The following is a 26,675-nucleotide window of genomic DNA, read 5'->3' as shown; positions in this document are numbered from 1 at the left end:
GAACAAACACCTCATCACAGACCCCTGCAAGCGTCAACCCGGCTTTGACCTAGCACGTTATGACTGGGCCCTCCTCAATCGCTATCGAACAGGCCATGGCCGGTTCGCCGCTATGTTCCATCGCTGGGGAGCCAGAGACAACCCGAACTGCCCCTGCAGCTCCAGACAGACTATGACCCACATAGTCAATGACTGCCACCTCTCCAGATTCAAAGGAGGTCTCGAAACTTTACATCAGGCTCAACCTGACGCAGTTGACTGGCTACGGAAGAAGGGCAAACGCTAGAAGAAGAACCATTATTGTAATGCCCTACCTATACAAAATCTTTAAGGAATAATGAACTCTCGGTATTAAAATACCAAGCTTTCTCAAGAAGCCAAAGATTATATCAATGGCTGCAGAAATGGCATAATGGTTATGCAAAAAGACTTTAAAGACTGAAGCACCAAAGGTCCCAGGTTCAATCCCCAAACATCAGCATAAACCAGATCTGACCAGTGCTCTAGTTTAAAAAAAAAAAAAAAAAAAGAGGTGGTGGGGACTAGGGAGACATCATAATGGCTATGCAAAAAGACATACATGCCTGAGGCACCAAAGTCCCCAAATTCAATCCCTAACACCACCATAAACCAGAGTTGAGCAAAGCTCTACGAAGGAAAAAAGAAAAAGAAACAAAGTAAAAAGGTTATGTCAAGGCTCCTCATACCGAAAACTTACAAAACGATGGTCCCCAAAATCCAACTGCATCCAAAATTGAGGCTACTGAACTTCCCCTTAACTGTTTTTAACTAAAAACAACTTTAATTTTAAAAAGCTCTTTTTATTAATTTTTTAATATTTATTTTTTCCCTTTTGTTGCTCTTGTTTTTATTGTTGTAGTTATTGATATCATCGTTGTTGAATAGGAGAGAAGAGAGGGAGAGAGAAAGATAGACACCTGCGGACCTGCTTCACCACCTGTGAAGCGACTCCCCTGCAGGTGGGGAGCGGGGGCTCAAACCAGGATTCTTAGGTCCATCCTTGTGCTTTGTACCACCTGCGCTTAACTAGCTGTGTTACTGCCCAACTACCTAAAAAAAGCTCTCTTAGATAATAGATTGTCACTAAAAACATCAATTGTAGAAGTTGACAAGACAACATATATGACTACATGGAAGACAGGATCAAACAGCAGTATTAAAACTTCCTTTTACTCTTAACAAGTCCCTTGTATCAACTTCCATTCGAATCATTTTCACTTTTTCTTAAAACTAGGAAAAAAAAAAACACCAGTGCTATTGCTACATTACCATATTTCTGGAAAAATCAACTTGATGAGACAAAGACAAAAATAGCTTTCTGGGGGGCCAGACGGTAGCACAGCGGGTTAAGTGCACATAGTACAAAGCGCAAGGATCAGCGTAAGCCCAGCTCCCCATCTTCAGAGAGCTGCTTCACAGGCGGTGAAGCAGATCTGCAGGTGTGTATCTTTCTCTCCCTCCTGTGTTCCCCTCCTCTCTCCATTTCTTTCTGTCCTATCCAACAACAACAGCAATAACAACAACGATAACCAACAAAGGCAACAAAAGGAAAAATGGCCTCCAGGAGCAGTGGATTCGCAGTGCAGGCACGGAGCCCCAGCAATAACCCTGGAAGCAATAAACAAAACAACAACAACAAAAAAAAAAAACCCAGCTTTCTAACCCTCCAGAGAAACTATTTTGGGGCCAGAGATAGCTCAAGGGATCAGAACACAAGAATTGCATGTTTGAGGGCCTTAGCAAGCAGCCGCACAAAATGGAACTGAGCAGTGCTCTGGTTTGAGAGAGAGTGTGTGTGTGTGTGTGTTTATTTCTTTCTCTACCGTCCTTCTCCTTTCATTCCCTCCCTTCTCTCCTTACTCCTAAAAATAAATAATACTTTATAAACAGGGAGGAAAGCAGCCCAGGAGATGGCAAAGGGATTAGGGTATTTGACTGTCAAGCATTAAGTCTTAATTAAGTTTAATCCCCAGCACTGCATGTGTCAGAGTGATGCTCTGGTTCCCTCTCACTCTTCCTCTCATTTTCATTATAATAATAATAAAAAAAAAGTAACAAAAACATGAAAAGAGGGGCAGGTGGTGGTTCACCTGATTGAGTGCACACGTGAAAATGCAATGACCTGGGTTTGAGTCTCTGGTTCCTACCTGCAGGGGGAAAGTTTTGCAAGTGGTGAAGCAATGTTGCAGGTGTCTTCTTTCTCTCTCCCTCTCTGTCTCCCTCTTGATTTCTGGCTGTCTCTATCCAATATATAAGATAATCAAACATTTCTTAAAAAAGAAAAGAAAAAGAAAAAGAAACTTTGATTTGGTATAAACATTCTTGAATTCAAGATATTCACTCAAAAAGTTAAGTGTTAAATGCCTATAATGAGTAAAGTGTATAATAGCTGTGATTTTTCAAACTCCTAAAATAAGACAGTACATTAGCAGTCTAAAGCCCATCCTGAATCCTCACTACATTTCCTTATAAGGTGTGGCAGAGGACATCCTCTCCCACTTCCAGATATTGTCTTGGGGAGGGGAGATGGCTTCAGTAAAAAAACTAATTCCAAAGCCTATATCCGCCTTACTAGAAGAGAGTTCTTTTCCTGAAATGGTACAAGTTCCAATTTTCTTCATGTTCTTTTTAATGTTTTAACATTTTACTTTGAAGAGTGTTCCAGGCGTGAGCAACCATGAATTAATTAAATCAAATTAAATTAAATTGTATCACTGCCACAAGATAAAAGTCATTCATGGTGCCTACATAAATGAACTTTTGCCAGATCTCTTCCCTGGTAACATCATACTCTGAGACAAGACCCAGATCCACAGGACTAACTTAAAGCAAGATCAATGACAAAGATAAAGGAAGGAGTATTTACTAAGCCCAACCATGCACTAAGCAACTTACACACATTGTCTCACTTACTCCTTACAACTACTTTAAGAAGTCTAAACCTCATTTTATAAACACTGAAACTGGTGGTCTAGGAGGTGGCACAGTGGATAAAGCATTAGACTCACAAGCATGAGGTCTTGAGTTCAATCCCCGGCAGCACATGTACTAGAGAGATGTCTGGTTCTTTCTCTCTCCTATCTTTCTCAACAAAATAAATAAAATAAAATAAAATAAAATAAAAACTAAAACTGAAATTCCAAAGATTAAATCAAAGACCTCAGTTCACAAATCTAAGATGACCACCAAGACTTCATTCAACCTACATCCTTTCCTACAATAAACTAGTTCCTCAAAGATGGAAAGATGAGTAATAAGGAACACTAACAAAATGCTACCCTTCAACTATATCTACCATTTACTGTAAACCATTAATCTCCCCCAATAAAAAATAAATTTTCAAAAAGATAAATAGATAAATAAAATGCTACCCTTTACCAAATCCCAACTACCTCACAACTGATATGCCTTTATCCTGACAGTATTTGAACTGAACTGAACAGAAGAGCATCTTTCTCCCCTCTACATAGCCTTTCTTTTTTATTTTAATTATCTTTATTTATTTATTGGATAGAGACAGCCAGAAATCAAGAGGGGCGGGGATGATAGAGGGGAAACAGAGAAATACCTGCAACACTGCTTTACCACTTGCAAAGCTTTCCCTCTGCAGGACCAGGGGCTTGAACCTGGGTCCTTGTGCATTGTAACATGTGCGCTCATCCAGGTGCACCACCACCTAGCCCCCATAGCCTTTCTAAGAAACCAATTCTCAGATCTGCTGCTCTCCTGTGTGACTCTTGTCCATCACCACCCACTAGCATAGCTGTTCTTCCCTTTTCTCTGCTTCTTTTCCATCAATTCTCCTCAATGACTTTTGAATTCTAACAAGGGGTAGTAAGATGATGTAATTACTAGTAAATCATCCCACATCACCTTGAACACAGTCACCTGAGTCTACCAATGCACACAGTGGAGAAGGTCCTAATTTTGGTACCAGATGGACCTACAATTCCCAACACTGGCACATTCTCTGCACAAGCAGACAAGTCACTTAGTCCTCTGTTAACAGTTCTTGCTCATCATGTAGCTGGGAAATTTAAATGAGACACTAAGTAAAACATCACCTGTCAAGGCAGAATCAATAAATACTGATTCTCTTCTTCACTGGATGCTAAACTTTTTTCAGCATCAAAGATAACCTGAGCTTCTTCTCTTCCCAACTTCTATGCCCACAGCTACTCAAGGGAAAACTTCTTTTTCTTTATTGGGAGGATTAATGGTTTACAATTGACAGTAAAATACAAATTATGTGAAACATTTCTCACTTTTCCACATAACAATTCAACCCCTACTCAGTCTTCCTCCGCCACAATGTTCCAGGACCTGAACCCCTACCCTCCACCCCAGTCTTTTCCTTTGGTGCAATACACCAACAATTTTTTGTTTTTAAATACACGCTCAATTTTTGATTCGGTAATCCTGGATTTACCAAGCTTAAATTGTCAATGATATTGTCCAAATTTTTCCAAACAGCCACACTGGAGTCCTATAGCAAATGCTACCTTCAAATGCCTCTTTATAATTCTGTTTGATATCAAAAAGAATTTTAAAAGTAGGAGAGAGACATGAAGAAGAAACGTCTTGCTGTGAAATTTCACTTCTTCAGTAAGAGATTAAAATGACAAATTCTCTCCCCGTGCTCTGGATAAACAAAGTGACATCTACCATCCAAAGCAGTAGTTTCTAGCCTTTGGGAAAACTCCTTTTGAGAATCTGATATGGGCTCTAAAGTCTTTGAAAAAAAAGGTCAGTTCACATAGAGCCTGAAATTTCTTTTTCTTTTTTTACCAGAGCACTGTTCAGCTCTGGCTTATAGTGCTACAGCAGACTGAACCTGGGACTTTATGAGAGTCTCTGCATAGTCATTATTCTATCGACCCCCACCTTCTCTCTTCCTCTCTATCACCCCCTTCCCTCTCGATTTCTGGCTGTCTCTATCCAATAAATAAAATTAAGACAATAAAAAAATTACTTTAAAATTGTTTTGTTTTAATAAATTTAAAAACAAAACAGAAAAAGAAAATAAAGAGTTCCTCATTAAATACATTTAGAATTTTGTGTGTAAATTAAAATGAATATATTTGCATACCTGTATGGGGGGAGGGACATTTAAGATGTAAAACTAAGTACCTACACTTAGTTTTACTTAGTTCAATTTCCAGCAGCACCACAAGCCAGAACTGAGTAGTGCTCTAGCTAGAAATATATATATATATATATATATATAAAAGTTTACACTGCTATTATTAATAACTAGATACCTTGAAATAATAGATGTGAAGGTTAATTCATTCATTTATAAACAAATATTTATTGCTAACTATGTACAAGGAACTGATCTAGGTCTTAGAGGTAAGTAAAACAAGATTTCCACAGCAAAGAAAAAGTTCTAAGAGGGGAGGAGAAAAAGATAACATACAAGTTACCAAAGATAAAATAATTTTAGATTATAAGTATGTTGAAAGAGACTATAGAAACTTCAAAGAAATCTATTTTTAAGACATACGGGAAGTTCCCTAAGGCAGTCCCATTAGAGTTGAAATGTGAAGAATGTTCAGGCAGAGAAGAAAGTTCTAGATGAAAAAGGACCACTTTACCTCATGAGAAGATATACCCATGGCACTGTGAGTGCCCTGACTAGCTTGTATCACAGAGAATTTTCCATTATGATAAATTCGTTTACAGCTAACATTTGATAGTAATTTTTTATTATCTTTATTAGAAAGAGACAGCCAGAAATCCAGAGGGTAGGAGGAGACAGAGAGAGAGGGAAACACCTGCAACTATGCTTCACCACTTGCAACGCTTTCCCCCTGCAGGTGGGAACCAGGGACAAGAAACCTGGGTCCTTGCACATTGAAATATGAGTGCTCAACCAAGTGCACTACCACCTGGCCCCACATTTGATGGTAATGAACCAAGGCAGATGTGCATAAAACAGTTAACTAGATACCTTGAAATAATAACAATTCCCAGCCTTTTAGCCTAACTCAAAAGCTCTTAACTGAAGAAAACTGGAATGGTAGGTTGAATCTGAGAATCTGACGAAAGCAACCCCCACCAAAAAAACACACATACACACAAACTCTATATATTATATATAATTTCAGGAAGTCTTAGAACCTTGAATACTATCCATGATGCATGTTCCCTTACCCCAGCCAGAAATCCAAGACCACTAAGTTAAGAATGAAAATAATTATCAAATTCTGATGGAATGGGGTAGAAATATAAGCTGGCTATCCTACTACGTTTTTTTTTTTAATTTTAATTATCTTTACTTATTTATTGGATAGAGACAGCCAGAAATCAAGAGGGAAGGGGGGGACAGAGAGGAAGAGAGACAGAGAGACACCTTTGGCACTGCTTCACTACTCGTGAAGCTTTCCCCCTGCAGGTGGGGACCAGGGACTTAAACCTGGATCCCTACACATTGTAACATGTGCGCTAAACCAGGTGCGCTAACCACCCGGCCCCACTATTCTACCATTTTTAGTTAATAAATCAAGAACTCTTACTTTCAATTTCTTTTGCCCCAATTCTCCATGAGAATTTTCTCTATGTCACAGAAATAAGTTATTAGGATGCAAAAAGAAAAAAATATATTCTCACTTAAGTATGAATGAAATACTTTACTACAACTGAGCTCAAACTTTCACACATAAAAATGGTATAACTTGGCTTGACTTCATGCCAAGTCTTATCAATTCTTACCAAAAAGAAAAATATTACCTTACCACACAGTTTCAAAGACCACAAAGTTGGACTTGGGCAATAGCTCAATTGATAATGCACTAGACTTTCAAAGGTGACAAAGTTGAAACTTAGTATCTACTAGCAAAAGCTCTAGTCCTAAAGCAAAGTTTAACTAAAATTTATTTGTCTAAAGTACAGATATTATTACTATTTCTATAAGGCACAACTCAGATGATTCTTCTTTAAAAATTTTTTATTATCTTTATTTATTGGATAGAGACAGACAGAAATGAAGAGGGAAGGGGGAGATAGAGACAGACAGAGAGACACCTGAAGCTCAACTTCACCACTTGCAGCAAAGCTTTCCCCCTACAGGTGAGGGCCGGGGCTTGAACCCAGGTCCGTGTGCATTGTAACATATGCACTCAACTAGGTGCCCCACTACCTAACCCCCAGATGGATGATTCTTAATCTCTTGATTCATACACACCTTTGAGAATCTGGGGATAAAATTAAAAGCTATAGAACTTTCCTTTTTTGTTGTTTGCTCATTTGTTGCTGTTGCAGCCTTATCACTTCCGGTTGACTTTTTCAGATAGAGACAGAGTGGGAAAGACGCCATAATACCAAAGCTTCCACCAGTACTACTGGGACCAGCCTTAAAAATAAGTCTCACACATGGCAAAGAATACACGCTATCTATGTGAACTATTTGCAGCCCAAAACTCTTAGAAATAATGTTTCCAATTTAGAAAACATGAGGGGGGCAGCCTCATGTGTGAGGCTCCAAAGTAACAGGTTCAATGCCCTGCACCACCATAAGCAAGAGCTGAGCACTGTTCTGGTATTTAAAAAAAGAGAAGAAGAAAAAAAAAAAAAAGCAATATTCCCCTGGCCAATTTAAAAAAAAAAAAAAAGAAAAGAAAAGAAAACATGAAGGATGAGTGCATATTACTGGGTTCAAGCCCCTGATCCATCTGAAGGGGAAAAGCTCTGCGGGCAGTGAATTAGTGTGGCAGATGTACCTCTCCCTCTCTACCTCTCCCTTCCCTATTTCCTCTGCGCTATACATTAAATACTTTTAAATAAAAAATATAAAAATATCGGTTCGAGCCCCCGGCTCCCAACCTGCAGGGGAATCGCTTCACAGACGGTGAAGTATGTCTGCAGGTGTCTGTCTTTCTCTCCCCCTGTCTCCCCAGGGGCTTGAACCGGGATCCTTACGCCGGTCCTTGCACTAAAAAAAAAAAAAAAATCAGCTACAGTGGCCCAGGAGGTAGCCAAGTAGGAAAAGTACTGAACTATCAAACATGAGGACATGAGTTCAATCCCCAGCATTATATATATTGAAGTGACGCTCTGGTTCTCTTTGCCACACATAAATAAATAAATCTTAGGAAAAAATAAATTAAAAAAGTGGTCCAGGAGGTGGTGCAGTAGATAAAGCACTGGACTCTCAAGCATGAGGTCCAGAGTTCAATCCCCAGCAGCACATGTACCAGAGTGATGTCTGGTTCTTTCTCTCTCTCCTCCCATCTTTCTAATAAATAAAATCTTAAAAAAAGGAAAAAAACGTACAGGAGCAAATACCATAATGGTTATACAGAGACTCTCAGCCTGAGGCTCCAAGATCCCAGGTTCAATCCCCCGCACCACCATAAATCAGAGCTGAGCAGTGCTCTGATCAAATAAATAAATAAATAAACAAATAAATAAGAGTTGCTGCTGCTGCTGCAATTAGGGAAACAGTTCACTGAACTCAGTAAGCACAGGGTTTGGAGGTCCCAAGTTCGATGCCCAGCACTGCATATGGCAGAACAGGGCTGACCTCTAGTTGTCTCATCGACTAAACATTCAGGGAGCTGGGCAGTAGCACACCTGATTCAAGCCCCCCAGTCCTCACTTGCAGAGGGAAGGCTTCCCAAGGCAGTGCTGCAGGTATCTGTCCACCTCCCTAAAACCCCATCCCCTCTCAATTTCTCTCTGTCCTATCAAATAAAGTTTCCAAAATATAAAAAATAAAATAAATGTTCAAAAAAAATTAAAAGATTGGGAGTTGGGAGGTAGCGCAGCTGGTTAAGTGCACATGGCACGAAGCACAAGGACCAACATAAGAATCCCAGTTTGAGACCCTGGCTCCCCACCTGCAGAGAAGGGCTCCCCACCTGCAGAGAAGTTGCTTTCTCTCCCCCCAGTCTTCCCCTCCTCTCTCCATTTCTCTCTGCCCTATCCAACAACCAACACATCAGTAACTACAACAACACAACAAGGGCAACAAAAGAGAATAAATACATACTTAAAAACAAATTTAAAGATTAAGTTATAGTGGGAGCCGGGCAGGAATGCACTGGGTTAAGTGAGCATGGTGCAAAGGACAAGGGTAAGGATCCAGGTTCAAGCCCCCAGCTCCCTGCAGGAGGGTCACTCCACCCACAAGTGGTGAAGTAGGTCTGCAGGTGACTATCTTTCTTTCTCTCCCTCTCTATTTCACACTCCCCTCTCAATTTCTCTCTGTCCTATGCAGTAACAACAATAACAGCAACATCAACAACAATGGGAGAAAAAAATGGCCACCAGTAGTGCAGGCAGAGAGCCCCAGAGATAACCCTGGAGGCAAAATAAATAAATAAATAAATAAATAAATATGAGTTATAGTAGCCTGGAAGGAAGTACACTGGATAAAGTGTTGGACTATTAAACATGAGGCCTAGAGTTCAATCCTTGGCATCACATGTGCCAGATAATGCTCTGGTTCTCATTCTTGTCTTTCTCATTACTAAATCTTTTTATTTATTTACTTATTTATTTATTGGAGGATTAGTGTTTTACATTCTACATCATAACATTTCTCAGTATTCCACATAACAATATAACCCCCACTAGATCCTCTGTCATCCTTTTTGGACCTGTACTCTGCCCCCCTACCCACCCCAGAGTCTTTTACTTTGGTGCAACACACCAATCTCATTACTAAATCTTATTAAAAAAAAAAAAAAAAGATGAATTACATAGTCACTATGATTACACACAATTTCTATTTTCAAACTTCTCCAAAATGAAAGGGATTCTTTAAAGTAACCCACAAAACTCCAGTATGATTTAAATGAATGAATTCAAATCTTCCAATTTAGTAACTTATTAGCAACACTATAGAAAATTCAGTCAAGGGTTGGGGAGATAACATAATGATTATGCAAAAGCACTTTCAGAATTGAGGCACTAAAGGTCCCAGGTTCAAACCCCAATACCACCATACTGAGCAGTATTCTGGTAAAAAATAAGCACATACATAGGTAATAAGTAAGAAAATTAAATCAATAACTATCCTTTGATATGTATATACAACTTAAATCTAGTTTCTCCTATGAAAATGTAAAATTTTTTTGCTGTGTTTTTATATTTCACAAATTATTTCCTAAAATTGGTAAAGTGACAGCACATAAAATTTTTTTTTTCCACATAAAAGTTAATCCACTATAAAGAAAACAAGTGAGACCAGGTGGTGGCGGACCCGGTTGAGCACACACATTATAGTGTGCAAGGACCCAGGTTCAAGTGCCTGGTCCCCACCTGCAGGGGGAAAGTTTCGCAACTGGTGAAGTAGTGCTGCAGGTGTCTCTGTCCCTCTCGATCTCCCCCTTCCCCCTTGATTTCTGGGTGTTTCTATCAAACAAAATAAAAATTAAAAAAGAAAACAAGTGTCATTTAACAAACTTTATGTTGACTACAAAAGTCAACAGCAAATGTACATTTCTAAACCCTGTATTTGAATCTACTCTTTTTTTTCTTAGACATGAAAATCTAACCTAAAAATTATTTCCAGAGGGCAGGGGTAGATAAGCAATGGTTATGCAAAGAGACTCTCATGCCTGAGGCTCCAAAGTTCCATGGTCAATCCCAACCCTCCCCCCCACTATAAACCAGAGCTGAGCAGTACTCTGATGTTTCTTTGTGTCTCTCTCTTCATCTTTCTCAAAAATAAAATATTTTTAAAGTTTCTATAAAAAAAAATATATCCAGGGAGTCAGGCAGGTTAAACGCAAGGACCAGCGTAAGGATCCCAGTTCGAGCCCCTGGTTCCCCACCAGCAGGGGAGTCACTTCACATGCGGTCAAGCAGGTCTGCAGCTGTCTTCCTCTCCCCCTGTCTTCCCCTCTTCTCTCCATTTCTCTCTGTTCTATCCAACAACGATGACATCAATAACAACAACAACAACAATAAAAACAAGGGCAACAAAAGGGAAAATAAATAAATAAAATATTTCCAGAACAAGAATAACTTTTAGTCCACTTGGATTAAGTTTGTGGATATATACAGTGTGTGTGACATGGTCAATATTCTCTTTAATTCCCTCATTCTGGTAAAACATACACAAAATCAAGAATTTTTTTTTTAACCAGAGGACTGTTAAGCTTAGGATGTTGGCAGTGCAGGGGACTGTGTCCTACTGTACTAACTCCCCAGCAGCCCAAAATCAGTAAGAGAGAGAGAAAGAGATTGTGTGTGCATATGTGTGTGCCTGCTTCTCTCTCTCTCATATCACCAGGGCTTCACCCAGGCTTACCTTTTCAGAATGAAAGACACAGACACAAAGAGAGAAGTTTTACCTAGTGCCATGACAGACTCAAACTTGGGTCTTGCACATGGCAAAGCAGATACCCTCCCAGATAAGCTACCTTGATGGCTCCCCAAAACATGCATATATACATATAGCATACATTCGTATATATGTGTATACATTGGATTACTAGAAAAGTCATGATGCATTTTTGCATACATTGTAACTTTTCTGAAAACCCAATATATATAGTTTTTGTTCTGTTTTTAAAAGAAACAGGGAGGCAGAGAGTGTGTGGATAAAACCACAGCACTGAAGCTTCCTTTAACGCAGTGGGGGCAGAGCTCAAACCAAGGTGGCAGATGTGGCAAAACAGCACACTATCCAAGTGAGTTATTCCACTGGTCCAAAGCCATATTTTTTTTAAAGAACAGAGTTCTTAGAGATTTTTTCAATACTATCAAATCAAGACTTCACATAAAAAATTGAAGCTAGTCAGTGAAATAGCTCACCTGGATAGTGTGCAGAATCTCTCTTTCTGCCACTCTGTTTCTATCTTTAAAAAAAGAAGGAAAAAAAAAAAAACAGGTGGGAGCAGGGAAGATAGCATAAGATTATACCTGACGCTCTACTTCCCAGGTTCCTTTTTATGCATCACCATAAACCAGAGCTGAGAAGTGCTCTGGTAAAAAAGAAAAAGAGGGTTAGGAGGGAACATGGAGTGTTCTATGCAGTGGCACATGTTACTGTGCACAAGGACTTAGGTTTGAGCCCATGCTCCCCTTCTGCAGGGGGGACAATCACAAGCAGTTAAGGCTGCAAGTGTCTTTCTCTCACCCTATCTCCCTCTCCTCTCTTAATTTCTGTCTGGTCTAACAAAAAAGAAAGGGAGGGTAGATATCATAATGATTACGAAAAAAGACTTGCATGCCTGAGGCTACAGAGTCCCAGATTCAATTCCCCCACCACCACCACAGCCAGAGTTGAGCAGTGCTCTGGTTATAAAAAAAAAAAAAAATTTTTTTAAAAAAGGTGCAGGAGTAATGGATTTGTAGTGCCCAAACTGAGCCCCAGTGATAACCCTGGTGTCAATAAGAGGAAAGGAAGGAAGGAAGGAAGGAAGGAAGGAAGGAAGGAAGGAAGGAAGGAAGGAAGGAAGGAAGACAGGCTATACACTGGACTATTACTCGGCCTTAAAAAAGGAAGAATTTCTCTGCCCTCCCGGGTGTGCAGTGGCTGCAAACAGTAGCCTTCTGGATAGTGTATGCAGCCTGTAGCTTGTATATAGGCTGCCCTAAGGGACCCTGGAGACAGGCCTTCCTGCTCTGTGTTCATTTTATGCCTGACCTCCTGCTGTCCCTAACCTTAGGCTCCAGACAGGGATGCGAGGAGCTTTGGGGAAGCCCCAGGGCACTGTGGCCTGAGTCCACATGGGCCAGGCCATTCTGTCCATCTGAAGCAAGCTGCAGAACAAGGCCCTGCGGCAGGGCCAAGTTCAAATTCCCTGGACGCCAAAAGATCCACATCTCCAAGAAGTGGGGCTTCACCAAGTTTAATGCAGATGAATCTGAAGACACAGTGGCTGAAAAGCGCCTCATCCCAGATGGCTGTGGAGTCAAATACATCCCCAACTGCAGTCCCCTGGACAAGTGGCAGGCCCTGGACTCCTGAGAGCATCAGAGCTGTCCCTTAATCAATTACAATAAAACAAGATCCCGCTAAAAAAAAAAAAAAAAAAAAAAAAAGGAAGAATTTCTAAAACATGTTACCATGTGAATGAGCCCTAAGGATAATACACCAAATGAATAAGACTGCCACAAACGCACACGTATTTCATGACACCATTTACATGAGGTAGTTAAGAGTAGCAAGATTTATAGAGGCAGTAGTTTCAGTGGTGGTTGCAAGGGGCTGGGGATTAGAACTTTGGGAGTGAGTATTTAACATAAAGTTTTAGTTGGGAAACATGAAAAAGTTCTGTTCTTGAAATGGGCAATGGTGATATAGTTCCTGCCACACTGACACACGCTTAAAAATGGTCAAACTGGCAGCCCATGAACAGTGGATAAAGCAGTAGGTTCTCAAGCATGAAGTCTGGAGTTAAATGTTCAGCATCATATACCATACTGAGCACTGACGTTCTCATTCTTTGTTTCTCTCATTAATAAAGGTTTTAGTGGTTAAAATGGTCTATTTCATAGTATTCGTATTTCACCACAATAAAAAAACGAGAAGAGAAATAACAACTTCTGAATATGTGGCCAAATTATTCTGGTGCGTATCTTTTACTACCCACAAAAGCTATGAAGTGACCAGTTAAGTTTTCTTGTTTGTTTTTTGCTTTTTGATGTGCTGTTTTTAACATAAGAGAGAGGAGAGAACCACAGCATCAGCATCAGGTGGTATGTGTGATACCAGGAATCAAACTAAGAACTTCACACTTGTAAGTCCAATGCTCCTGCAATTATGGTACCTCCCAGAGACTCAGTTAAGTACTTATTTAAATGTTTACCAGGTATCCTATGGAATTAATATAATAATAAAGTTTAAAATTAGGTGGCCAGGTGGGGGTCAGGTGGTGGCGCAGCATGTTAAGCACACATGGTGCAAAGTGCAAAGACTGGCGTTAAGGATCCGGTTCAAGCCCCCCCCCCCCGCTTCCCCCCCCACAGGGGGGTCGCTTAACAAGCTGCATGTCTGCAGCTATCTACCTTTCTCTCCCCGTCCTCTCTTGACTTCTCTCTGACCTATCCAACAACAATAATAACAACAATAATGATAAACAAGGGCAACAAAGGGGGGATAATGGCCTCCAGGAGCAGTGGATTCGTGGTGCAGGCACTGAGCCCCAGAAATAACCCTGGAGGAAAAAAACACTTAAAATAAAAAAAAATTGGGAGATGGGCGGTAGCGCAGCGGGTTAAGCGCACGTGGTGCAAAGTGCAAGGACCTGAGTAAGGATCCCGGTTCGAGCCCCGGCTCCCCACCTGCAGAGGAGTCACTTTATACGCAGTGAAGCAGGGCTGCAAGTGTCTATTTTTCTCTCCCACTCTCTGTCTTCCCCTCCTCTCTCGATTTCTCTCTGTCCTATCCAACAACAATGACATCAATAACAATAACTACAGCAACAGTAAAAAAAAAAAAAAAGGGCAACAAAAAAAGGAAAATAAATAAATACAAAAAAAAAAAATTAGACTCGGGACAGCTCCAGGAAGGCTCTCCTGCACCTCCTAGGCTGGGAGCCAGGTGGAGCCCACCAGGGAGTCACAGAAGAACCGAGGTCTTGTACCACAGGGCCAGACAAGGACCAAGGGCCTGTGATCCAAGAGTCCCCAAAGGAGCAAGGCTCCCTGCCTCCAGAGCCCCTGAAGGATCAAGCTCTTGTGATCCCACGGGCTCTGAAGGATGTAGGGCCCATGATTCCAGCACCAGTTAAGGAACCTGGTTACATGGTCTCAGAATCTCTAAAGGATTCAGGTTCTGTGATCAAGGGCCAAGGGTCAAGGGTCAAGGGCCAAGAACCCTCAACTCAGGTGCTTCCAAAGAATCCAAGCCCAGTGGTCCCAGCAGCAACTAAGGATCAAGGATCCATAGCTCCAGAGCCTCCAAAGGACCAAGGTCTTGTGGTCCCAGCACCCGTCAAGGACCAAAGCCCCTTGGCCCCAAAGCATTTGAAGGATCAAAGAGTCACGGTCACAGCACCAGGAGGAATGAGGTTCCTGGGGCCCCTGAGCCCATGAAGAAGCAAGATGGAGTGGCCCCAGAGCCATCAAAGGAGCGGGACAGAGAAGCCCCAGAGCAATTGAGGGATCCTGTGGCATTTGTAAAGAATCACGGGCCGTGGTCCCTCTATCTGTCAAGGATCAAGCCCCTGAACCTCCAAAGAATCCTTAAGGGCCTGTGCTTCCAGCACGAGGCAAAGGTCAAGACCCCATGACCCCAGACCCTCCACAGAATCCAAGTTCTCACCCTGTGAAGAACCAAGTCCCTGTAATCCCAGTGCCTCTGAATGGTCTCGAGCCTCTGGTGCCACTCACAGCGAAGGACCAAGGTCCAGTGGTCTCCAAACCTCTGAAGACTCAAGGTTCCAGGAGCCTGCAGCTGCCCACTGTCTCACCTCCACCCCCAGTCAAGATCCCAACTGTCCCCCACTCGGAATATATTGAGGGTTCTCCTTGAGGCTTCCTCCAGACATACAAAGGGAAGGGCTAGCTGTGAACGTGCTCCCTGCAGGGGCTGCAAAGACATATATTCAATCTGCATAATACACGTACTATAGTTTTGCTGGACTCTAGTAAAACTGGTCCCCCCCAAAAAAATTTTAGGGGAGTCAGGCAGTAGCACAGCGGGTTAACCGCATGTGGCGCGAAGCGCCCCAGTTTGAGCTCCTGGCTCCCCACCTGCAGGGGAGTCGCTTCACAGGCAGTGAAGCAGGTAGGTCTGCAGGTATCTATCTTTCTCCCTCTCTGTCTTCCCCTCCTCTCTCCATTTCTCTCTGTCCTACCTAACAATGACATCAATAACAACAATAATAACTATCACAACAATTAAAAAAAACAAGGTCAACAAAAGGGAAAATAAATAAATATATATTTTTTTTAATTAGGGGGTCAGGTGGTGGTGTGAGGGCTGGGTGGTAGGGCACCTGCTTGAGTGAACCAAGACCCAGGGTAGAGGCCCCCACCCCAATCCCCACCTGCAGGGGGAAAGCTTTGCGGGTAGTAAAGCTACTGTAGGTGTCCCTGTCTCTTTTCCTCTCTATCCCCTCCTTCTCTCTTGATTTCTGACTTTTTCTATCCAACATAGATTAATTCTTTAAAAATTCTTAAATAATAATAAAGTTTAAAATTCTAACCCTAAAAAAAATTAGTCACTTTCTCAGAAAAGTCCTTTCCCAGATTTAGATACTATTAACTATGCCTAGCTTAGATAACATAAATTATTAAAGAATTCAATGTTACCAACTTTGTATTTCAAATTTTATCCCTTCATTTTTCTCCCAAGTTTTTTTTTTTTTTAATCTTTACTGGATAAAGACAGACAGAAATCCAGAGGGAAGGGAAAGACAGAGGAATAGAGAAACACCTGCAGCACTGCTTCACTTGGGAAGCTTCCCCCCTGCAGATGAGAACTGGAGAGCTTGAACCTGAGTCCTTCTGCACTGTAACATGTGCACTCAACCAGGTACTGCCCAGCCCCTCTTCCAAACTTTATAAAGATTATTTTCATTTCTACCAGCAAAATCTTTTTTCCCCCTGCTTCACCACTTGTGAAGCGACATCCCTGCAGGTGGGGAGTCAGGGGCTCGAATAGTGATCCTTATGCTGGTCCTTGCACTTTGCGCCATGTGCGCCTACCCCTACCCCCCAGCAAAATCTTTATCCAAAATTTTCTCCCCCAAACTCATAAGAGTATGTGGTTACTAAATGACAGTCTTTACAGTAATCAGCATTTTTAAATATACATATTGGGATCACTCCCTTGAAGGAAAAGAATACACAAAGGAAAAACATGGGTAAGTTTTGAGGTTTTTTTTTTCCCTAGCCAAACTCCAACTTTTCTTAATACCTCATGATTTCACAAGTTACTACAGAAATGTTCATCAGCAATTGAGCCTTCAACATGCATTGTACTATTCGTGCCCCTTCTCCTCATTTTCAAGTGCTCAGCAGAAAAAAATTCCCCTTCAAAATTAGATTCCAAGAGTTTCCAAGCTAAAAGAATTACGTTCTTTTTTTTTTTTTAAAAAAGAGTCATGTTCTAATACATTTCAAATAATGTCTGTTTACAAATACAATACAATTAGTTGAGAATTAAAGAAATAAAAAGTATCCACACACCCAAGCAAAAGATGGAAGGTCTAATTTAGAAAAAAACAGGCCTCACATGAAAAACGTAGACTAATCCATTCCAAAGAAAAAAGTATTAAACAAGTTTGATCACCACATGCCTTTTGTATTTGTGTTAGCTGAAAAATTCTGAATTCTAAATATCATCTTCTTTATGAAACTTAATGGTACCATCTCTTCTACCAGGCCTGCAGTCTCTTGACCAAGACTTTGCAATTTTTAACTATCGTTACATATAATGCATCCATCCTAAGTGTCGAGAAACACCTAACAGGAGATCTTAAAGTTTTTCTGTCTTTCAGTTTTTCTACTTATCAATATGAGAGATTCTCTAGATAAATTTCCTTTCACCAATTCCTAGGTATTTGCATTAAGTTGAGCCTGTTAGAAGAGGATGTGGGTAGATCTGATCATTTCAATGTATCTGAAAACTTATCTCTAATCTGCAACAAAATTTTAACAGGTGTAAAACACTACAAAAAGGGTTTTATGTAGGAATATATAAAAAGATCAATTAAAAAGAAATTTAAAAGATTAATCAAAAAGAAATCCATCACCTGGTCATTAGCCTTACCTTTCAGTAGTGGCAGAGGTGTTAACTCAATAGGCTTGCCTTGAGACCTAAACTGTGAGGAACTCTGTGACCTCTTCTGTCTGGCTTTTCTGACGGACTTCCGAGAAAATCCGTCTACTTTATCCACTGATGGAGGAGTAGTTGGTGCTGAGGACATATCCCTACTGAAGAGAAAGAGGTATCAAACACATTCCCAGTATGGAAACACGTACACAAGTTACACAATTTCTAAAATCCCCATATACTGGGGCCAGGTGGTGGCGCACCTGGTTGAGTGCACATATTACAGTGCTCAAGGACCCAGGTTCAAGCCCCCAGTCCCCACCTGCAGGGGGAAAGCTTTGCGAGTGGTGAAGCAGGGTTGCAAGTATCTTTGTGTCTCTTTTCCTCTCTGTCTACCCCTTCCTCTTGATTTCTGACTGTCCCTATCCAATAAATAAAGATAACGCATGTACAAACTATTGTATTTACTGTCGAATGTAAAACATTAATCCCCCAATAAAGAATTTTTTAAAAAAGAATATAACTATCATAAATAATATTTAAGTCAAATACAGCTACCATTGTTATAAGCATTAAAATGGTTAATTTGACACAATTCTTCTAAGTCATGTACTCATTTTCTAACTGCAAAACTCTTCTCATCTTAAGATTCCTGAAATAATTTTGGAGTTGTTCTGCAGCTGGAAAACTTCCATTGATACATTTTCTTAATATATTAATATTATGAATGGGCTCTGGAGTTGAAACCCTAACTGTACTTCAAGAAACAAAGTTCAAGAATGAAAAACAAAATTTACAATTTCTCATACTATCTATGTAGAACTTTCAAATCAGCGTTTAGCTATAAGCTACAGAGCAGCAAATAAGAACAGACTAAATGCCTTTACACAGAACATAAAAGACATAATTAGAAGCATTTCAAAGTAGTCTTTTTTTTTTTTTAATGAAGCCCTCTTTAGTTATTAAAGCTTAACAAAACTAGCATGAAATTATGGAGCAAAGTTGAGCTGAAACCATAAATTTAGAGCCTGCTTAGAAAACCAAGTTAGAAAAAAAAAAAAAGTTGAGATTCCTTGAACCTGAGTTCAGTCAAATGTCAATTTCTACTCCATCAAACTGATGGAACTGAACATTTATTTTAGATTTTTCTACCCTGTCAAAGTATTAAAATGAAAGTCCCTAAAAGTAACAAGAATTGGGGCTGGGCGTTGGCGTACCTAGTAGAGCATACACATTACAATGCTTAAGGAGGGGGGGTTCAAGCCCCCCCCCACACACACACACACACACTTGTAGGGGGAAGCTTCAGAAGAAATGAAGCAGTGCTGCAGCTGCCTCTCCTTTTCTCTCTCCTCCCTCTCTCTCACTTGCTCTCTGCCTCTATCCAAAATAAATAAATAATTTTTAAAAAATAGGAACAAGAGTTAATAAACTCAATCTTATTTACCAATTTAAAGAGGTCCCATCATTTCCATGACACGGAGGTATCATGCAAGATTAATGGGAGACTCGGACAGAAATAATGCAGATGGGGAAAATGCTGGGATGTAATTACTCACTTGTCATTTCAGTACAGACAAGTTTGTGTTCTTGTTTCCTGTTTTAACTTCTAAACGAAAGAGTAAGCAAGTTTCTTCCTGAACAAGTAACAGTAAAAAGTTACCTGGCTTCTGACAAAAGAAAATAACAAACCATATAATGATAAAGTCTGAATTTTTTAAGCCCTGTTTGGTTTTCTTTTTAAAAGAAAATTTGAGAAATCTACCTGGCTTAGCATTAAATAAAATGTCAAAGATTCAAAACCGAATAGCAAACTACGAATGACTAGAGAAGAGGACAAAATTTTTCACAATGACTCCATCAGGAAGAAGCTCCATGTCACATTCGTATGCTGTAAATTCAGGGCTCACTTTTCCAACATGGTTATGTATGTGGAAACACGATTTCACTCTAACCCCAACAACACAAGATTTCGTGGTCTCTCCAACACTCCATTATTATTATTATTATTATTATTCATCTCCCATCTACGAAGACCGGTGTGCTATCTATTAGTTGTTGTTGTTGTTGTTGTTTTTTAAGCCATTTAGTTGCTCCGTATGTTGGCGGTGGAGAATAAACGTCAAGGATCCCAAATCTAAAGCGCTGCGGACCTGACATGCAGCAGCAGCAGCCGGTCAGTGCAAAGCCCAGGGAAACAGGTTTCGCCCTGAATCAGAGCGCCCAAAGCTTTATCATCCTTTAAAGCAACCGGCACAGGTTATTTCAAAAACTCAGGATAATCCAAAGGGGTGTCGGTGGTTGTAAGAGAGGGGGTAGGATTATCTGAAAGGATGGTGACATATCCATTACCTTTGCTTCCTTCCCCACCTCAAGCCCTGGAAGAAGATAAGCCACTCTAGAACCCTCTTCACTACACCAAGCCCCCCTGTCGCCACCACCACCGCCCCCACCTCCCGCGACAGTGGATGAAAGGGGCCAAGAAATGCTCCTAAACCCAGAAGCTGGGGGGGGGGGGGGGTTTGCAGAGTGAAGGAAAGACATCATCAGAAGCATCTGCAGGTAAATCAGACAAGTGGGTTGGACGCTCGCTCCGCTGCACCCCACCCCACCCCACCGCACCCCTCTCCAGCGCGGGCCCGGCCTGCCGGAGGCCAGTGCCCTGCGAGCTCCGCAGAAGGACGGGGACGAGGAGGAGGAGAAGCCGGCGAGCCGCGCTGCTGGAAAGACCAAGTTACCTTGAAGCTTCTGGGGAAGAATCTGAAGATGATCTGTGGTTTCGAAGGGTAGGAAACGGGCCAGAGGGCCGCAGAGTGGGCGGGTGGCGGAACCGGGATGTGCGGGGAGAGGTCCGGACGGCGACGGGAGCCCGGGGCTACGGCTGCCCGGCGCGGCGACCCTCCGGTTCCGCGGCGGCGGCGCCTTTAGGCCTCACGACCGGACCTGAAGCTCAGCGCTCCGGCGGCGGCGGCCTCACGATCCTTCCCCGCGGGCCCGTCCCATCAAATCGGCACCAACCCCGTTGCGGCTCCGCCGGTGGTTCCTCGCTCACATTCCCGGCGGGCGGCGCCTCTGCTCTTAGCCCCGGACTCGGCGGCGACGACGTGGGGAAGGGGGGGAGGGAGGGAGGAAGACGGGATCCGCAGCGGCAGCAGGAGGTGAGAGGAGGAGGAGGAGGAGGAGGAGCCGCTGGAGCTGCCGCTGCCAGAGTCGCCGTTCGGTACCCGCGGTGGGTCCCCAGTCAATGCCCCTTTCTCTCTCCTATTGTCAATATCACCGGGCGGCTGAGTCCATGGCACAAGCGCAACCGAACCTTTTGCCCAGCAGCGCCCGCCTCCAGCGCCCACTCACTGGCGGCTTCAAACAGGAAACCAGCACTCATTGGCCTGCGTCCGCCGTCACTCTCGTGCCAGCAGGTTCGGCTGAGAGCCGATCCGGGATTGGTGGCGGGAGGGGGGAGGCGGAGAAACAGGAGGGTGAGAAGAGACGAGGCCCAGGATTGGGCTCAGGCGAAAGGAACCCGGATGCAGCCGCGAGCTCCGGTCGCGCTGTTGCCTCTTACGCCAGGCCGCTGGGTGGGTTGAAGTAGGGAGACCCGGCAGCTGCTGGGGCTGGGTCGATATGTCTACACCGGGGAAGTGTACGACGGACAGGTCAGCGAGCCGGGTCCGCGCAGTGCGGAGCCTCCGGGCGGAGGTTATCTTCAGAGGAATCCAAAGGCCAGAGTCGTCTAGGAAAGAGGGAGACTACTCAGCCTTGATTGCGCCCCCTCCAGCGGCTCGGCAGACCGCGAACCAGTGCTGCGTAGAGTTAGAACGAGACCCGCTGCCCGGGTCTGGGCGCCGGGTCTGTGGGTGTCAGTGGGCCCCTTGCAGGCCGTAGTGAAACCCCCAGCAGTTGCCTGCACGCAGATCCAAGGGCCTGGCCAAGGGTTGGGTGTCGCTCACTTCGCTCCTTTTTCCCTAGACTTGTCTTGCACCCCAGCTCCTTGAAGTTTCTGCAAACCTCCGCCGAGGCCAGCTCGGCATGGTTTGTGTTGGCTGAGCTGACCGCTTTGCTCCTGCCCAGCCTGAGAAACTCAAGGGAATCCAGCTTCCCGCTCTGGGAGAGTTTGCGAGACTCTCATTGGCAAAGCCAGAGAAGACTTCACTTAACTCTAGCTAGAACAAGTAGTAAAATATTTAGAGACGTGTAGCAGGGGAAGGAAATATAATAGTTCGACTGGTAGAGCATCTGATCTTGCAAGCCTACCTAATGTTCAGGGTTCCATTCTTGGGACGTATACCAGCTTGTCTCTTTTCTCTTTGTCTCATGTGAAACTCTATTTAATAAATAAGATACATCTTTGGGGTGGAGGACTGGGTTATTTGGAGATGTGTTTGCACCACTGGTGAGCCTTGGGCGCAAATGGTGCATTCCCAGAGAATATTTTTAGTCTGTTACTCGATGTGAGTGCATATTACCTTTGGGGTACTACAAAAACAGATTATCAGTTGTTCAAAATTTGGAAATAGAGGGGGAAGACAAACTTTAATCTTCGTCAACCTCCAGTTGCTAGAGTTTGTTTGGTTTTTTTTTTTTTTACAACTGCTGGAATTCAGGTATATTTTGCTCCAGTATTTTGTTTTCTGATACTGTGTTTGTCGATCTGTAGTCTTGTTTTACCCCTCAGCACTATATTATGTTTTTTACACAGTTAGGGAATGGATCTATATATAAATGAAATTGTATGTGCCATATGTACAAGTGACATCAACAAATTGCATTTTGCTTGTCTTTGTTGAACACGCAAATGTGAATTCTATGCACATTCCCAGAAATGGCTCGAGAGGAAGCAAATTTTGTACCCTGAATTATTTTTGTTTAAAAAATTCCCGATTTGAATTGAAATGGGAACAGGAAAAATAGCTCTCTTCCTGAAACAAGCTCCACCTACTGACTCCAAATGTATAAATAGTGCCCATTCATCACCACTAGGCCCTACAAGACTTATTAGAATACCAATCTCCTTCCAGTCTTCAAGAAACGTACATTTCCACATCTCAGTTTCTGTGGCCAGTCTTTATTAAAAAAAAAAAGAAGAAAATTCAGTCCCAACCATGCAGAATTTATCTGCTTAATCTCTTGAGTGTAAATGAGGAATTAAAACCAAGAAAAATTTGAAAGCCAACTCAGTTTCCTTTGGCAACAATTGAACTGTTAAAAAGTAGTGCATGTTTTAAAGACTCACAGCTGTTGCTTAGAACATTTCACATTTTGTAGAATGGAGAATTTGATTGCAAATTAGGAATATAAAGAATTCATTTCAAAATGATTTCACTTTATAAAAATGGCTAAGTATCTGAAATGTGCAGGTCTTTTAAAAATGGAAACATCCTTGGTTATATGAGAAATTATTCTTTGGACAAATAATTTCTAACAAAGATCCATGCACACAAGGTGTGTGTATACTCCATGAATTGTGCAAAGCAATGCATATGGAATCAAGAGAAGAAACTTTGAGGACATCTGTTTATGCTTAACTTTAATCAGAAAAGAAAACATTAAACTCAGTTGACATACAGAGAATGAGTTACCCTGTGCCCAGTCCTTAGAATGGCCTCTTGGCGTAGAAAAGAATAGGGTATATGGGGGCCGAGCGGTGGCACACCAGTGTGCTAAGACCTGGGTTGAAGCCCTGGCCCCCACCTGCAGGAGAAAAGCTTCACGAGTGGTAGAGCTGCAGGTGTCTCTCCATCTCCCCCTTCCCTCTCAATTTCTGTCTGTTTCTATCCAATATAAATAAGTGAATAAATAAAGGATAGGCCATATCCCTTAAGGAAAAGTAGGCACTACCCACTAATGGGGATTGGCAATGATGGGTCTTTCTGGTCAGTCACTACAGATAATGTAGAGACTTAATTGTCATTTTCTCAATTCAGTAAAGTAAATTTAATGATTATTTTTTGTCTAGGCTTAATTAAAACTGTAGAAAATAGACATGTGACTTTATCAGAGTCCTTTAAAAAGAAACCACAGGAAAACCAGCAAATGACAAAACTGACACCTCTTAGAGTATAAGACCTTTGAAAGCCACATTTCAAAGTTGTAATAACCAGTGAATAAGTTCAATAAAACTTTAGTTAAAAAATACAAGATTCAGGGAGTCGGGCTAGCGCAGCGGATTAAGCTCATGTGGCACAAAGCACAAGGACCTGCGGAAGGATCCTGGTTAGAGGCCCTGGCTCCACACCTGCTAGGGAGTCCCTTCATAGGCAGTGAAGCAGGTCTGCAGTTGTCTATCTTTCTCCCTCTCTGTCTTCCCCTCCTCTCTCCATTTCTCTCTGTCCTATCCAACAACGAACAACATTAACAACAACAATAATAACCACAACAAGGCTACAACAACAAGGGCAACAAAAAGGGGTGGGGGGGAAATGGCCTCCAGGAGCAGTGGATTCATGGTGCAGGCACGGAGCCCCAGCAAAAACCCTGGAGGCAAAAAAAAAAAATACAAGATTCAGGACAAGGGTAGATAGCATAGTTATGCAAAGAAACTCTCATGCCTTTGAGGTTCCAAAGTCAATCCCCTGCACCACCATGAACCAGAGCTAAGCAGTGCTCTGGAAAAAAAAAAAAAAAGTGAAAGATTAATCAAGAAATCGATTTGAAGCGTGGATTTGTTTCACTGTCATTAAAGAGCTTTACCCTAAATATGTACTATGATTGTTAGAGGCTAGTGATGGCAGTATATCTATATGTTATTAAACATACTCATCAAAAAATACAAGTAATCAAAGTTTGGAGGCTGCTTCTCTAAATTAATGCAAAAAATACATTATAACCAATGGGGAGAGAGCTGTATCAAGTGACAGAACACTGTCCAGTGCTACCAGATAAAAGCATTCACTTCCCAGATATCAAAGCTAACCTTATCTTACATCCACTGGCAGACTGGCCATGTGATGAGACTGGAAGACAGATTATCAAATGGTGAGAGACCTGTGAACTAAAATAATAAGCAGAAGCATCATCAAACCAATCATCAGCCCATAGAGGAGGAAAAGACTTGGGGGCTGGGCGGTAGTGCAGAGGGTTAAGTGCACATGGCACAAAGTGTAAGGACCAGAGTAAGGATCCGAGTTTGAGCCCACAGCTCCCCACCTGCAGGTGGGGTTGCTTCACAAGAGGTGTAGCAGGTCTGCAGGTGTCGATCTTTCTCTCCTCCTCTCTCAATTTCTGTCCTATCCAACAACAGCTATAACAACAATAACAACCACAACAAGGACAACAAAATGGGAAAAAATAGCCTCCAGGAGCAATGGATTCTTAGTGCTGGCACCAAGCCCCCAGTGATAACCCTGGAGGCAAAAAAAAAAAAAAAAAGAGGAAAAGACTTGCTAAGACAAGGTCAACAGAGGTAAACCAACCCAAATTGAGTGTAGGATGCAAAAGATCCTTGTGAGCGAAGTGGAAGAAAAGTGAAAAAGTATAAGCCAATTGTTGGTCTCTTAAGAAAAACAGTAAAGGAACAGTGTAGACAAGGAACTTTGGTGCTGTATTTCTTTGAGTCACATTTACCTACAGAGGAACACCCTCAACAGTGACTTTTTTTGAGGGTCACAACTTAAATAATGCAGTTACATTTTCAAATGTACTTCAAGGGCTGGAAGCTATGAATGGCTTTCCATATGTTCATGGTATGTAAGTACTACCTGAGATTTAAAATAGGTAGGTGTTGTGGTCCCCGGGAGGTGGCGCAGTGGATAAAGCATCGGACTTTCAAGCATGAGGTCGTGAGTTCAGTCCCCGGCAGCTATGTACCAAATTGATGTCTGGTTCTTTCTATCTTCCTATCTTCCTCATTAACAAATAAATAGAATCTTAAAAAATAAATAGGTAGGTGTGTGGGGGGGCAGGCAGTAGTACACATAGTACTAAGCACAAGGGACCCATGCAAGGATCTAGGTTCAAGCCCCGGGCTCCTCCCCTGTAGGGGGTCACTTCACAAGCGGTGAAGCAGGTCTGCAGATGTCTTTCTCTCTCCCTCTCTATCTTCCCCACCTCTCTCAATTTCTCTCTGTCCTATCCTATTAAAAAAAAATGTAAAAAATGGCCTCCAGGAACAGTAGATTTGTAGTGCAGGCACCAAGCCCCAGCAATAACCCTGGAGGCAAAAAAATAAAATAAAATAAAATAAAATAGGTGCTTTAGCTCCCCCACTTAACAGTCAGAGATCCTCGGTCACTAATGGATCAAAGCAGGAAGAAAGAGCCCTATATCACTGGTGAGGAAGAAGAACTGATGTAAAATAAATGGAAAGCAGAAAGCCAGCTTCATGGGCACTTTATTTCAGACAGGATAAGATACAACATAATGTACAACAAAGCAATAATTTTACCTATATAATAGTCAAATTATACAAATGAACTAAAGCTATAACTAATTATAAGCATAAAGATGAAAGCAGGCCTCTAGAATCAGATACACATAAGGTAAGCTCTGGCAGGACCTGGAACAAATGACTAGTCTCAGCTTTTGTATCTTGGCCTGTAAATGAACGAACTAACGCTTCCTAACTCATAAGAAAGCTATGAGGGGGGAGTTGGGTGGAAGCGCAGGCTGGAAGTGCAAGGACCAGCTTAAGGATCCGGGTTCCAGCCCGCCCCGCTCCCGCTCCCCACCTGTAGGGGAGTCACTTCACAAGCGGTGAAGCAGGTCTGCAGGTGTCTGTCTTTCTCATCCCCTTCCTGCTTTCCCTTCCTCTCTCCATTTCTCTCTGTCCTGTTCAACAATGACAACAACAACTACTACAACAATAAAACAACAAGGGCAACATGAGGGAATAAATAAATAAAAATGAAAAAAAAACTATGAGGGAGTCAGGCGGTAGCACAGCGGGTTAAGCGCACGTGGCGCAAAGCACAAGGACCGGCATAAGGATCCCGGTTCAAGCCCTCGGCTCCCCACCTGCAGGGGAGTTGCTTCACAGGTG

General features: G+C 42.2%; 1 protein-coding gene, 1 long non-coding RNA gene and 1 pseudogene across 5 annotated transcripts in view; 2 read left to right on the top strand and 1 right to left on the bottom strand.

Annotated features, from left to right (window-relative positions):
* Positions 1–21,011, bottom strand: part of PPP2R5E (protein phosphatase 2 regulatory subunit B'epsilon) — a 228,257-nt gene extending 207,246 nt beyond the window's left edge. Inside the window, exons 1-2 of one of the 4 annotated variants that reach the window (XM_007530913.3) lie at positions 20,440–21,011; positions 17,699–17,862 (exon numbers count right to left, since the gene is read on the bottom strand). In XM_007530913.3, the coding sequence (XP_007530975.1) occupies positions 17,699–17,855 (157 nt within the window). In that variant the 5' untranslated portion in view covers positions 17,856–17,862; positions 20,440–21,011. The remainder of the gene's footprint in view (positions 1–17,698; positions 17,863–20,439) is intronic. The other 3 variants (XM_060174865.1, XM_007530912.3, XM_007530910.3) reach the window with 3 other exon arrangements.
* LOC132533627 (small nucleolar RNA SNORA70) lies at positions 12,489–12,591 on the top strand (annotated as a pseudogene).
* A 45-nt stretch (positions 21,012–21,056) lies between the features above and the next one.
* Positions 21,057–22,047, top strand: LOC132533431 (uncharacterized). Its single transcript, XR_009545310.1, has 2 exons — positions 21,057–21,354; positions 21,668–22,047. It is a non-coding gene; the product is annotated as an uncharacterized LOC132533431 (long non-coding RNA).
* Positions 22,048–26,675: the final 4,628 nt, after the last annotated feature.

The sequence above is a fragment of the Erinaceus europaeus genome, chromosome 16 (assembly GCF_950295315.1).
Source record: "Erinaceus europaeus chromosome 16, mEriEur2.1, whole genome shotgun sequence".
Lineage (NCBI taxonomy): Eukaryota > Metazoa > Chordata > Mammalia > Eulipotyphla > Erinaceidae > Erinaceus > Erinaceus europaeus.
The sequence above is the reverse complement of the archived record's forward strand: the minus strand, read 5'-3'. Positions and strand labels throughout refer to the sequence as shown.